Source organism: Schistosoma haematobium, chromosome ZW (genome assembly GCF_000699445.3).
Source record: "Schistosoma haematobium chromosome ZW, whole genome shotgun sequence".
NCBI lineage: Eukaryota > Metazoa > Platyhelminthes > Trematoda > Strigeidida > Schistosomatidae > Schistosoma > Schistosoma haematobium.
Window position 1 is genome coordinate 55959509 of NC_067195.1, and position 13643 is coordinate 55973151.

The window sequence follows — 13643 nt, forward strand, 5'->3', positions numbered from 1 at the left end:
AGTACCCTTGGATACAACAAACTCAACCGAAACTACCGTGTGTAACCAGCAACGTTACACATCACATCACGACTACAGGACCACCTGTATTCTCTAAAGCACGACGACTAGCTCCTGAAAAGCTAAGGTTAGCGAAAAACGAATTCGATCACATGATGGACTTAGGAATCATACGACCGTCAAGTAGCCCATATGCATCTCCGTTGCACATGGTCCCTAAAAAGGACAGCAACGATTGGCGTCCAACTGGTGACTATCGGCGATTGAACGCGAAAACCATTCCCGATCGTTACCCGTTGCCTCACATTCACGATTTGACAGCTACCTTGAAAGGTACAACTGTCTTTTCGAAAATCGACTTGGTTAAAGCGTATAACCAAATCCCTATGGCTACTGACGACATACCGAAAACAGCTATCATAACTCCTTTCGGACTCTATGAATTTTTGCGAATGCCTTTCGGTCTAAGGAATGCTGCTCAAACATTCCAAAGATTCATAGACGACGTTTTTCGAGGTCTCAACTTCGTACACGCGTATGTTGATGACTGTCTAATCGCAAGTCCGGACAGAGAAACACATCTCAAGCATCTGGATCTTGTTTTCGAACGACTTCAAAAACATGGCATTACTGTAAACGTTCAGAAATGCCAATTCGGAACCGACTCGTTAGACTTTCTGGGACACACTATCGATGCTCAAGGCATTCGACCTCTTAGGACCAAAGTGGCGGCCATTCTGGATTACCCAGAACCGACCACCGTCAAGCAATTACGCACGTTCAACGGCCTGGTAAGTTTCTATAGACGTTTCATACCCAAATGCGCATTACTTATGAAACCTCTGACCGACCAACTTCGTGGAAATGCGAAATCCATTAATTTGGACGACACCGCACGAAAAGCATTCTCCACAGTTAAGGAACGGATCGCTAAAGCAACAATGCTCGCACATCAGGACACCCGAGCACCCATTAGCATCGCAGTAGACGCATCCGACTCAGCAATCGGAGGAGTCTTACAACAATGGGTTAACAACTCCTGGCAACCCTTGGCATTTTCTCTAGAAGGTTGCTAGACACCGAATCGAGGTACAGCACATTCGGTAGGGAACTCCTAGCTATGTATTGTGCTGTACGGCATTTCCAACACTACATCGAAGGTCGTGAATTCACTCTTTTCACGGACCATAAACCGCTCACTTTCTCGTTAAGCTCTCCTTCTGACAAGTACTCTCCCGTGAGTCTCGACAACTGGACTACATTTCGCAGTTTACTTCAGATATTCAACACATCTCTGGAGCAAACAACGTAGTTGCAGACGCTTTATCTCGTATAACTTCCTTGAACAGTTTCCAAGGAATCGACCTTCTTAAACTCGCCGAGCTTCAAAAGAAGACAGTGATCTTCAGCACGAGTTATCGTCTACAACCCTTAAACTACGCATCAAACAGATGGGAACAGGTAAAGAAACCTTACTTTGTGACACATCTACAGGTAGGGATCGCCCAATCGTGCCGAAACATTATCGACGCAATGTCTTCAACACATTGCACAAACTTTCGCATCCAGGTGTTCGTGCAACCATCAAGCTTATAGCAGAAAGGTTTTGCTGGCCTGGAATGAATAAAGACGTGAGGGAGTGGGCACGCTCCTGTGTAAGCTGCCAAAAATCTAAGGTTATCAGACACAATAAATGTCCCTTAGGCTCGTTTAAAACTCCCGATGCCCGTTTCGACCATGTTCATCTGGATTTGGTAGGACCTTTACCAGATTCAAATGGATACTCTTATCTCTTAACCTGCGTTGACCGTTTCACTCGATGGCCAGAAGCAGTACCTATCAAGGACAGCACTGCTGAAACAGTGGCCCGCACATTCGTCGAACGATGGGTAGCAAACTTCGGTTGCCCTTCAACCATCACTACAGACCGCGGACGTCAGTTTGAATCTGATCTTTTCCGTCGTCTGACCACACTTTTAGGAATCACTCGCTTCCGAACGACCGCCTACCATCCACAAGCAAACGGGTTGGTAGAACGTTTTCACCGACAACTGAAAGCTTCGCTATCAGCTGCAAACGTTTCACAATGGACCGACGCTCTTCCACTCGTCTTACTAGGTATCCGCAATGCAGTGAAAGCTGACATTGGATACACTGCGGCTCAACTCGTTTATGGAACGACACTTCGACTTCCAGGAGAATTCGTGGATCCTTCATCCTCTTCAATGAACATGGATCTAACCTCCTACACGAACAAGCTTACAAACGCAATGCGTTCAGTTAAACCTGCTTCCACTCGACCTCAATCAACTGATGTTTTCGTTCAACCTGGCTTACGATATAGTACACACGTTTTCATTCGTCGAGACTCGCATCGACGACCATTCGAATCAGCATACGAAGGACCCTTCAAAGTTCTTCAACGTGAATCTAAGTACTATATAGTCGATAAGAACGGAACAAACGATAGCATCAGCATCGATCGCTTAAAAGCAGCGTATTTAGAAGGAAATCCTATCCACGTCGATTTTCCTTCGGTACAATCGAACGACACGACTCCGACACTTACAATACCTCATCCGACAACCAACACACACGATGATACTTCGACAGTATCCGAAAATAAACTTAAAACGACGCGTTCTGGAAGAAGGGTGAGATTTCCAGAACATTTAAACGACTATTGCACGTAAGGCACTTCTCGACATTTTATATTATTTTTAAAAAAAAAACAATTTTAATATGCTTATATATTTTTATTTCTATTTAAAAAAAAAACAAAACAAAACAATTTTTTTAATGCTATTACGTGTTCATGAGTTTATTTTCCATTTTTTTCCGCCGACATTGTGCTTTTACGCACATACGAGTGTATTTTCGACATGCACTTACATTTTCTTTTTTCTTTTCCAGGACGGCTGGAAAAGAACGATGACGTTTATGAGGATCCGAAATTTTCATTGTACATTTTCTTCTTTTACTATGTTGTACCTCCGTCCCATATAGTAAGGAAAGACGACCAGACGCTGCTAAATTTAGTAAGCTATCAGAAGAGTGTTTACCAACGACAAACTCGTTGGGTTTAAACTTCTGGCTGGCCACGTCTTAGGGTCGTCACTGCCCCACTAGGGGGGGAGTGATCTGTAGCGGTAAATAAATCCCCAAAATAAATAGCATTAAGTTTTCGACATTGGATGCTGACCATATGTTTTAGTGGACTCATCTAGCTGAAGGCGCTCGGTCAGGCATCCGCACCAGATCACGTGTGGTAACGCCATGCTCAACATCAACCGCAATCGCTAGCCAGATTAGATCAGAGAATTCCGATATATTGGTCATCGCCAAATATACTCTTCCGATCTCCTCGACTCTGTCTTTTGATTTCTCTTGGTGGGAACGAAATATATTAGAAGGTGTTACTGGTGGAAGCGTTGTCAAACACTGAATACCTGTGACATCAACAGGACCAAGGACAGCATCACACTATGATTTACCAATTTCTTTTCCTCTTTTTTTGTTAACATACCTAGATTCCCGCCTGAAGGTTCTGGTGATCCCCTGCTACTAGACACGGAAGCCTGTTAAGCGAAAGCTTTTTCTATTCCGTCCACAACCATTTGTACCATTTGATTGAGTTTTTAGCGCCACGTTTCACTTTGTACGCCACCGTAATGTCTTACAGATCTCAACTTGCAGAAGTAGATTTAGGAAATCTGCTTATTGAAGATAAGTGTCCTTTGAACCAGTTTAATGAAGGTATGTCACATAATATTAAGTCATACCACCAACATGGCAGTTTCGTCTTTAGATGATGATCACTATAGAACGATTTCTCTCGATTGCACTCATCATTTTTTCAAGCTATTTTTCGAAGTAATTGTATTGTACTTTCACGGTTTATTTCAGCTACCGACGGAATCAAATGATTCTGTGTCTGTTTCCATTGTGAGTGATATTTATACCTCTTATTGTTGTCTTATTGTCATCAAGTTAGGAAATGTCATCCCATTTTCAGTTATTATTAGTTTCTAGTTACTGATTTTTCTCAATTATCACAAAAAATCATGTTCGGTGCTTATTTTCAACCAATGACTAACAAATCTGGTTCACTTTTTGCCGTTCTACTTAGACTCAGATTCTGATTTGTGTATTGAGGCGAGAAAGCCGACGGTCTGTATCAGTCTTTTCCTAGTTAGCCCCCGTAAGTTCTTTGTTTGCTCTCGAACAAGCCATGGGTGTGAGCACTACTCCATATATTAAGTTCCAAGAGTCTATGACTCTGTGAGGAAACTTGTATCCCACATGTATTTTGCTCATTGGCTTTTGAACTCACCTATCAAGTCTCCCGAGTTTTCTTTTTCTGGTACAATCGAGAGGGTGTTTTAGCCCTAAATTCGTTTACTGGCATTCTGTGCAGTCAAGACAGATCAACTCTTAGGAAAAAAGTCCAACTTGTCAAGCTACACTGTGTGATAAGCCTCGATATTTAGAAGTTGCATGGGTAGCTGTTCTCTGTACTTTTCACGAAGTATCCAAATCTTAAAGTCGTTTTCAAGTTTAGATCTCACTATGGTTGTGTATATTATGTTGAAAAACATGTGTATCCAAATTCATAGACGTCCGTCTTAACGCCCATAGGATTTTGAACCCCTTAGCTGCAACCGCACGCTGGTGTGTCGTGGCTCACTTCTACCTCTAAATCATTGTGAGACGACACTAAAGGCATTGACGCTTCCTTGAAAGTGAAGTTATTAACGTTATATTTCAAATGTGCATATTGACACACTTGAGTTCGTTGATAGGCACCAACCACAATCTAGACCAGGTAACCAGAATGTCTAGGTCGGCCTGAAATGTACACATTGCCCCTCATTACTTCTCGCCACGATAACCTTTTCCTGAAACGATGTTGTTCATTGTCTAACAAGTTGGTTTCCATAAGCGTTATAATGGCCTTTTTGTTCATTCTTTCTAGTATTTTAAGTATGAAACTGGTTAGGCTAACAGGTCTGCAGTCTGATGAAAGTTGTCTTAATCCTGTTTCTTAAATCGGAGTGACAGTCTCATCCTTCCATTCCGTAGGTAGCTCCCTCTGGTTGCGTGATAAACTGAATGTCGTTGTGAATGAAACAGGTATGTATAGTGCAATTCTAAAATGTAGCTCATCCTGTTGATTTTTCGTGTCTGAAGAGCTTGATTTCTTCAGTACACCGTCTTGATTGAAGTCCACAGTTATTAGCTGACTTATTGACACTGTTTTTTGATCTAGTCTTTGGTCGAGAGAAGGCTCATGGGTGTAGACTGTCCTGAAGTAATCGTTCATAACTTCTGCTTAGTCCTAGTGCTCTTGTATCATTCTAAATGCACTTTTTTCCTTGATTAAACTGGTGATCTATGGGTGTTGTCATTCAGTAATTGATATATGGGAACAGTTGCTTTGGCTACTTGATTGATGTTTGTGCCAATTGATTCTCATATTTCAGCCGAATTGTATGAATTGTGTTCATGCACTTATTTCAAATCGACCTGTAATGTTTCACAGCATTTGTTGCACCAAAACTGATGACGACGTCGCAGCGTCTTCTACCTTAGTAAACGTCACATCTGGTTTGTTCAGGGATGGATGTTTTTTTTTCCAGATTGTCCAGAGTATAGATGGATGAGTATGGCTTCCGGAACTGACTCCCCTTCTCTCCTGATACACGGGTCGATTTTCTAGTTCTTATTCAAGGCTTCAGATTTGATGACCCACATGTTGCGACTAACTTCGACTCCTGTAATGAACATCTGTCAACAAAAAGATTTTTAAATTCCGTAATTTAAGAGTTTCATTACTCTCCAAAGTCTATATATGGACCATACTTTCAATGTTTTTTACAGCTCCCAAAACCTACTTTTCGTCTCCCCAGAGAGAAAAAGGTTGGCGCTTCCTTTGTCCTGTAATATACCATCTAGATCCCCTCAACCAAAGAACTTACTAGATGGGACAGATTTGCACGCTTAAAGGGAATCCAGAATCGTAAGAAGTCCCGCAAAGTTTGGGATCCTGTGTCTGAATCATGGAAACCAAGGTGGGGTAAAGACCGGATCGATGATTTTAAAGACAAATGGGTACTTGAAGTTCCGGATAACGCAGGTAAAATACGTTATCGGTTTAAAATTTGCCTTACTAGATCCCTATGAGGACCAGTTTGCCAAATTATCACAAGCTAAAAAGGAACGTAGAGCCAAAAACGAGCTCCAGCGTCTCCGCAATATTGCCCGAACTGTCAAAGCGGGACAAGGTAAGTCATCAACTGCTTTTTCCAGCGAGATTGTTTGAACATGTCCGTTTGCTACCAAACTATTCACATAATTATTGACTTTCATCAAATTAAGTAAGGTTTATACTCAATAATATGCCTTGGAAAATATTTCCCAAATGCTATCTTTGTTCAAGATTTCCTACATTAAAAGCGCATGGTAAGCTGTAAGTCCAAAGGTGTACTCTGAATTGACCTCTGGAGATACCATATTTCTACTTGCAGTTATTTCAGACGAACCTATCTCAACTAATTTGAAACGTAAACAACCCAAGATATCATACACATATGTATTAATTTAAGTCATCATACCATTCAACACTAACTAGAAATCAACAAAACAGTATATAAAAGCATTAAAAATAATAGTAATGGTAGTATAAAACTAAATAGATATTTATTAAAGTAGATAAATTCATAATAAAACATGCTAAGATTTAGGGAAATGTAAAGACCGAGTACGTCTGTTTTCACAATGAGTGTTTTTTAAAGTGCGCGTATATATTAACTATGCACTTTTTTGTACTGGATCAATCCTCACAGTCAAGCTGCGCTTTTGTATTTGGAAGTTGTTTCTGTCATATTGACTAACTCACTGGTGTTGTTCTCCATTGCTAATGCACTCCATCTAACTTGAAACGAAAATGCAGCAGAACCCAATAAGTTGACCTTCTAGATTTCTAAGATGATAGTCTAGTTTTAGTAGTTAATCTGACTGAGATACTAGCCAGAGTTTGTGAGCTAGCCGTAATCCTATCTAATTGGTGTTGACTTCTGATCATCCCGGTTTGTGTCAGAAGACTAAGGGGCTCTTAAAATAACCGCAAAAAAATCAATTTTGGTAATATAATGTCTTGAATATTATGCTCTATAGTCATCTGATGCCTTACTAGAGTTCGTAAAAAGCAGACAAGGATAAGCTAGGCTGGTCGCAGACCTAGGCGTAAATATATTGATCAAATATTCACCCTTAGATCATAAAACATAGACATACCTGCTAATTCACATCTGCAATTGTATTTCTTGGTCTTAAGGCAGCTTTCAATCCCGTTAGTCAGCACGTTTTACGACAATCTGTTTTTGAAAGGCATCTCAAATCTCTACCCGAATACCAATAGTCGTGTTAGGTCTTATGATGAATTGTCGTCAGAATTGGGAGTTTTTATTAGTGGTCTATCAGGACTGTTCACTTTCCCCATCTTTGATTCAACTTCGTCATAGATATCCCTTTAAAGTTAATGGTTTCATCTGAGTTTTCAGACATTCATCTCCTACCAGTAGATTGAATGCTGGTTTAGAATATATATATATATATATATATATATATATATATATATATATACTGCTATAAGACTTAAGGATTAAAAAACAGTAACCTTATTTTACCAGCTCCTCCTATTGGCGTTTTAACGGAATCACAGTCGTCTAAAACTGAACTGTCACGTGCTTTCGCAATTGCTCAAAACTCTGATGCATCAATGGGTCGTTTTTCTGCTCCAGTGGATAGCCGAAAACTTTCTAAGAAAGTTGAGTAAGTTTATTTTGTATTCTGCCTAACATCTGTTTCATTATAGAAAACGATCTAAGAAAAGAATTCCACTGAGTCAAGTTGTTCAAAGTACTAAAAAGAGTAAACAGAATAAGTTAATATCCAGAACAACAAAAAAGAATAAGATGAGTTCACGCCCTTCTAAAAAGAAATAGCTTTTTTGTCAAATAGCTTCTTGTATATAAATAACTATATAAAAATACACTTTTCAGTCTATTCTCATTGTTCTTTACGTAGACTTAATAAGGAAGTTGAAACTTGTAAATTGCATTTGAAAAATGGCTTAAAATATCAGTTTGATTTAGAAATAATTATGGAATAATTCTCATATATGATTTGCCTAATAATAATGCTTTCAGGATTAAAATAAGTTACATCCGCGTAATACAGTTAATTTTGTGATCTGTACGGTTGTTGGTTTTAAAAATATTTCAGGAAACCTATCAGTAAATTTACATGGATTTTTCAATGTGCAAGCAATCTCGGGTGTCATGTTAGACCATTTACTGTGTTTTGGATTTAGTCACTTCCAGCATTTTCTTTTCACAAATGGTTTTATCAAGTTCATTGGACTTGAACTTAATTCTCAAGCTATGACAGTACTTTCAGCTTTTAATAATTGTTGGTATTGTGTATAGAGCACCAGAGAGAAACATGCAGTCATCGGTTGAAAACGTTCGTTGCGTAATTGACTAATATCTTTTAAATATTTTTGCAGTCTGAAATACGGCTTTTAAATCATGCCTTTATCCAGCCCGAACATCCGTAAATTAGTGAATCAAGGGTAATAAAAGAAATGCAAAACAATCAAACAGATCTTGTCTTTTATATAACAAGTTCGGTTTCTCCTCTATACTATCTTAATTTATCGAACAGAATCATGGTGCTTGTTCACATTTCCAATACATCATGTTGTCTTTAATATTTTAGGTGTTAAAATTCAAAAAGGACTCAAAACAATGGTATTTCCCCATTTAAAGTTGCCTGATCTGTGGAACGTCAAAATATCTTGCATTGTGCTGATAAGCTGAATAAGAATTACGCTTAATAATCAGGTTTTAATTTCATTAAGACTGAGTTGACTTGTGAAATTCGTATCTTTCAATTGACTTCTGATCACGTTTACTTTTACGTTCTAGTCAGGAAGTTATGTTCAATATGTACACCAGTTCAAGTTGTCATACCACATCATTATAGTGAGACAAAATTATCAAGAAAAATCCTAGTCGTGGTTGTATTAGGAAAGATTTGCTAGAGAAAAGGAAAAAAAGGTGTTAGGAGATTTCGGAGCTCAGGTTCTAAGAGGAGATAAAGAGTGAGCTTACCTGAGTCACGTCACCCAAAGTCCCCTAACCACTGGTTACAATAATTGCGCGGACCCCTACCAAGAAGTTTACCCATAATAACATAGCTCATTACAATTATCAGTAACTTCATGGACTGGTGTCATATCTTAGTTGATCTCCCTTGCTTTATTTCAGCCTATTCCCTACACCAGACAACATCGTGTATCAAGTTAAAAAGTGGTTTGATGTATGTAACATTTGTCCCAACGATCTCAATTGATGAAGATTCATTACGTCATCAACCGTTCATTCCTTGACCTTACGTCTAACTTCAAAATTGCTTACTATGTGGTCCCAAAATACACTTATGATCGGGTACTAGGGGCTTGTGAATATTCACTGTACATCACCTATTCATCTATAATCTATCCATTCATTTAACAATTCCTAAATTTCCTTCACTATAAATCATAAAATCGCCCTCCATAACAATTATATTTTCACATAATTGTCGAACTGTTAATTCATGGTATTAACGTATAAATTTCTGTAAGTGGGTCATAAGTTCGGATATACATTTGTTCACTATTACTTGGTCTATCAGATTCCACCGCTAACTCACACAAACTTCCTATTTTACAGCTTAGTCGAGAAACTTTTCATGGTTCCTGAATTAATCCAGTGGATTTAATTATTCATCGAGCATGGTGTACATCATAAGTAATTTAGCTCCGTCTATATATAAATTCACTTCTTTGAAGTAAAAAAATATATTAATATCGTTTGAGACTAAAAGTTATGTAATTTTGAACATTATAGTTATTCTCAATGCAAAACAAATTGTAACATCTACAATGCTTGAAAAGTAAGTTTGTCTCAGATTATGAAGCTAATCCTGTCTACTCTTCAGAATCTCAGATGACGTTTAAAATTATATTTTAGGAGCCTCTAAAAATTATAGATGAGAATATTTGACTTGTTTTTCAGAAACAGATCTGCTATTGTATTTGATTGACAAGAAAATGAATAGGACACCACTTTATGCTTGAAATCTTAAATAATTCCCTAAATTTGTATTTACAACTCGGATAAGTAAGCGTTTAACATTTCATGTACATACCGAACAAATAACGTATGTAGCCTTCAGATCGAAATATATTGCTCGTCTCCGGTTCTGTTTGGTGAGTTGTCTTACCTACACCCTTCTCTTTGTCTAACACAACAAAGACCATTAAAGTGCGTTTTCAATCCTAAAAAACACATTCTTTGGACTAATGACGGATTTATACATGTGCCCAACATATGACTACTGAATTAAATTTTAGTAGTCAGATAAAAACTCACCATGAGTTCTGCCTGTGTCAATTCCGCCAAAAGTCGAATTTGCAATAAGTATTAGTACCAAACTACAAGACATGTTTCCTTCAGTAAATAACTCGGTTAATCTACTGACTAATCATTCTAATAAAACTATTTATAAATGTTATTCTATTTTATGATGACAGTTTTCAAAGATTTTTCAGCCCAAATTTAGTTTTGTCATGAACAGAAACCACTTTGTGAATCATTGAGATCCATCAACCACCGGACAACGAATTTGTCTCGGATAGCGACTCATTAAAAATTTTCGCATCTGCGCATGGTAAAAAATCCACAACATTCGGATTTTGCAGAGAGCACAATATTTTTGCACCTTTGAATTGGAATACAATGAACCACTTTTCCAACTTCATTCATTTTGCAAAATCAATCTTTGTCGTTTTGTTGCCATCATTTTGTGATAAAAATTTCATTTGCCTTGATAAACGCTTTTCAGAAGTACTATTTGACATCCTGATACTCAAAACTAGTGATTGTTAGCACTAAATGTTTTAAAGATAGTTTGTTGTGACCTCTCAGAAATCATGCTGTGAACTAGACTTTGTTATATTACTTTTTACTTGATTACTAATAGATTACACATTAGTGGTTGTTTCGAGCTAAATATTTAGTGACAGCTTTTCAAGTGATAAAAACAATCTGGATTCACGATGATTGGATTGACTATACTTAAGTAAGTTATTGATAATAAGTTACGAAAATACTGATTCCTACCGTCATTTTGTCCTGCATTAGGTAAATGTTGAATGGAGAATTAAGGCAGTTTATTCAGTGATGAAGTATTATAAAAATTTGTTCTGATAATATGCACTATTAATGGTCTCACTGAAATATGTTAAGATAGGAGGATATAATACAGGCATATTAGTATTGTAGAGCCTGTTCAAGACTGCAATCCAGATTATCGTGTCACAGTGACAGAGGTTAATATAATTCTATACAATTTTTCTCCTACACAGTAATATTCAAGTTTTAAATACTTAATAAAAACAAACGCTATTTGATGTTTTTATTTTAGAAAATGTGTGCGTGAAATGGAAATAACTATATTTGAGTTTTGAACCAAATTTCACTCGAAGCCTGATAATCGGAGCATTGATTTGTAGATATCCTACTACATTATATTTTTGTACATCGAATCTCACTCTCAAAATACTTGATAAATGCTTTGTGACTTTGAATGTTTTTTAGGCTCGCAATCTGACTCCGTCATGAAAGAATCATGAACATAAGTTCTCTGTCTCATTTCCTTTATTCTCTTTAGGCAATAATAAAAACATAAATACGAATTAAGTTGAAAGATTTCCTTTCAGATATTCTTTTATGCAGACGAATGGATTCTATGGATCTTTTGAAGTTAATCCTCCAACAATGTCATTGTTGGTCGGATTACGGGTGTCAGATCAGATGTTACCTAGTATCCCCAAGTGTTGTAGAATGGATTAGTTTCCATAGAACGATGGGTATTAATTTTATGTTTATACTCCGTCATATCACTCAGTTTGCGAATCGATCAACGGAGCTAATACGTTGTAATCTTTAAGCGACGATTGGTATGATACCGTATTTAAATTAAAATTAATTGTTCACAATCGTGTTGAGGTTACTAATCACCCACGTCTCATACAGGCTCTATGAAGCTGTTCAGGAATGAATATTTTTGGTATTTTTTGTTTAGGTAATTAATAGTTCATTTCAATCGAACGAACAAATCTGATTCAGATCATGAACCGATTGATGTTAGACCACCATTGAAAACCTGGAAGCAATGGTAGTCTAACATCAATCGGTTCACGATCTGAATCAAAAACTTAATAATCTCCACGAACTATACTGAAAATTTATCTGAGCCTGAAAAATAGAGCGTTATACGATTTGGTTCTCAACAATAACCGAATTTGATAAACCATTATTAATGTGAGTGATATAATGATTAACCTTAGCTCGAATATTTTTCTTGTAGTTTTATTCTTCGTCCGTGATTATTGACTTTCAATATGTACTAGATCAGACGTAGAATCTTTTTACGCAGGTTCGTTAATTTCGCATTGTTATTTTTAATAGATATTTATGACATATGATCTTTTGCTGAAATTCAGATATTAAATAAGAAAGAAAGATTAGTTCAGCGAAGAGTTCTCTTTTCAGCGAATTCATTTTCAAAGCTGTACAATCGCAAATATATATACTTATTTTTACAGGGTGATAATAATACTGATAATAAACTTCTGTTATACATGGTGACAGTGAGGTTAAATAAACAAAGGTATTAGAAAAAAATTTTTTTTAATAAAACAAGGAAAGTTTAATAAAATGTTGAAACAGAGATGAAATGTAATCGGAATGATCGTGGAAATATCAATTATGCTATCGCTGGATGTGGAATCATTATTCACTAATGTCCCACTCACAGAGACCGTTAATTTTATCTGTAAGTACATAAACAATAATGAGATAAACATTGGGATACCTGAGGTTTATTTGAAGGAACTATTACTACGCTGCACTTGCAATTTACAGTTCACATTCAACGATGTAATTCATAGACAGAAGGATGGTATAGCAATGGGATCCCCACTTGGTCCATTACTGGCAGATTGCTTCATGGCCAGTTTAGAAAACAACCAACTCAAAAGAATTATAGAAAACCTCCACTTCTATGAAAAGGTATGTGGATGATATTTTTATCATTTGTGACAACAAATGTAACTTAAGTGATCTCCTAGAGATATTTAATAATTGTCACCCATCAATAAAATTCACACTTGAAGGTGAAAGCAAACAAAATATTCACTTCCTTGATGTAGAGATGACAAGAAAACAAGATGGTACTTTAAAAAGAGCTATCTAAAGGAAACCCATGTGGAATGGCCAACTATCAAATTTCCAAAGTTGGGTTCCCATCAGCCGAAAAAGAAACTTGATAACTCTCGCCACAAGAATACGAAGAATCTGTAGCCACGAGGTCGTAGAGGAAGAATTGAGCCTTTTAAAAAAGATTCTTATCAAAAACGGATATCCTCCTACATTCATTGATAAGAACATGAAGCCGAAAATGCCAAAACCACAAACAATTACAGTAGAAAAGAAAATTTTATACATGAACATCGACTTCAAAGGTGACAG

At 37.1% G+C, this 13643-nt stretch overlaps 1 protein-coding gene across 2 annotated transcripts; it reads left to right on the forward strand.

Moving 5' to 3' along the window:
- The first annotated feature begins 2457 nt into the window (after positions 1-2457).
- Positions 2458-11979, forward strand: RRS1_1 (Rhodanese- sulfurtransferase). Of its 2 annotated transcripts, XM_051211818.1 has the most exons (8): positions 2458-3756; positions 3797-3873; positions 3907-3945; positions 5881-5919; positions 5956-6136; positions 6174-6284; positions 7692-7833; positions 7877-11979. In XM_051211818.1, the coding sequence occupies exons 1-8, from the start codon at positions 3672-3674 to the stop codon at positions 8004-8006; spliced, it is 804 nt and encodes a 267-aa protein (XP_051071924.1). In that variant the 5' UTR covers positions 2458-3671; the 3' UTR covers positions 8007-11979. The 2 variants fall into 2 exon arrangements, with proteins under 2 accessions (XP_051071924.1, XP_051071923.1); XM_051211817.1 differs by having other exon boundaries at positions 7692-11979.
- Positions 11980-13643: the final 1664 nt, after the last annotated feature.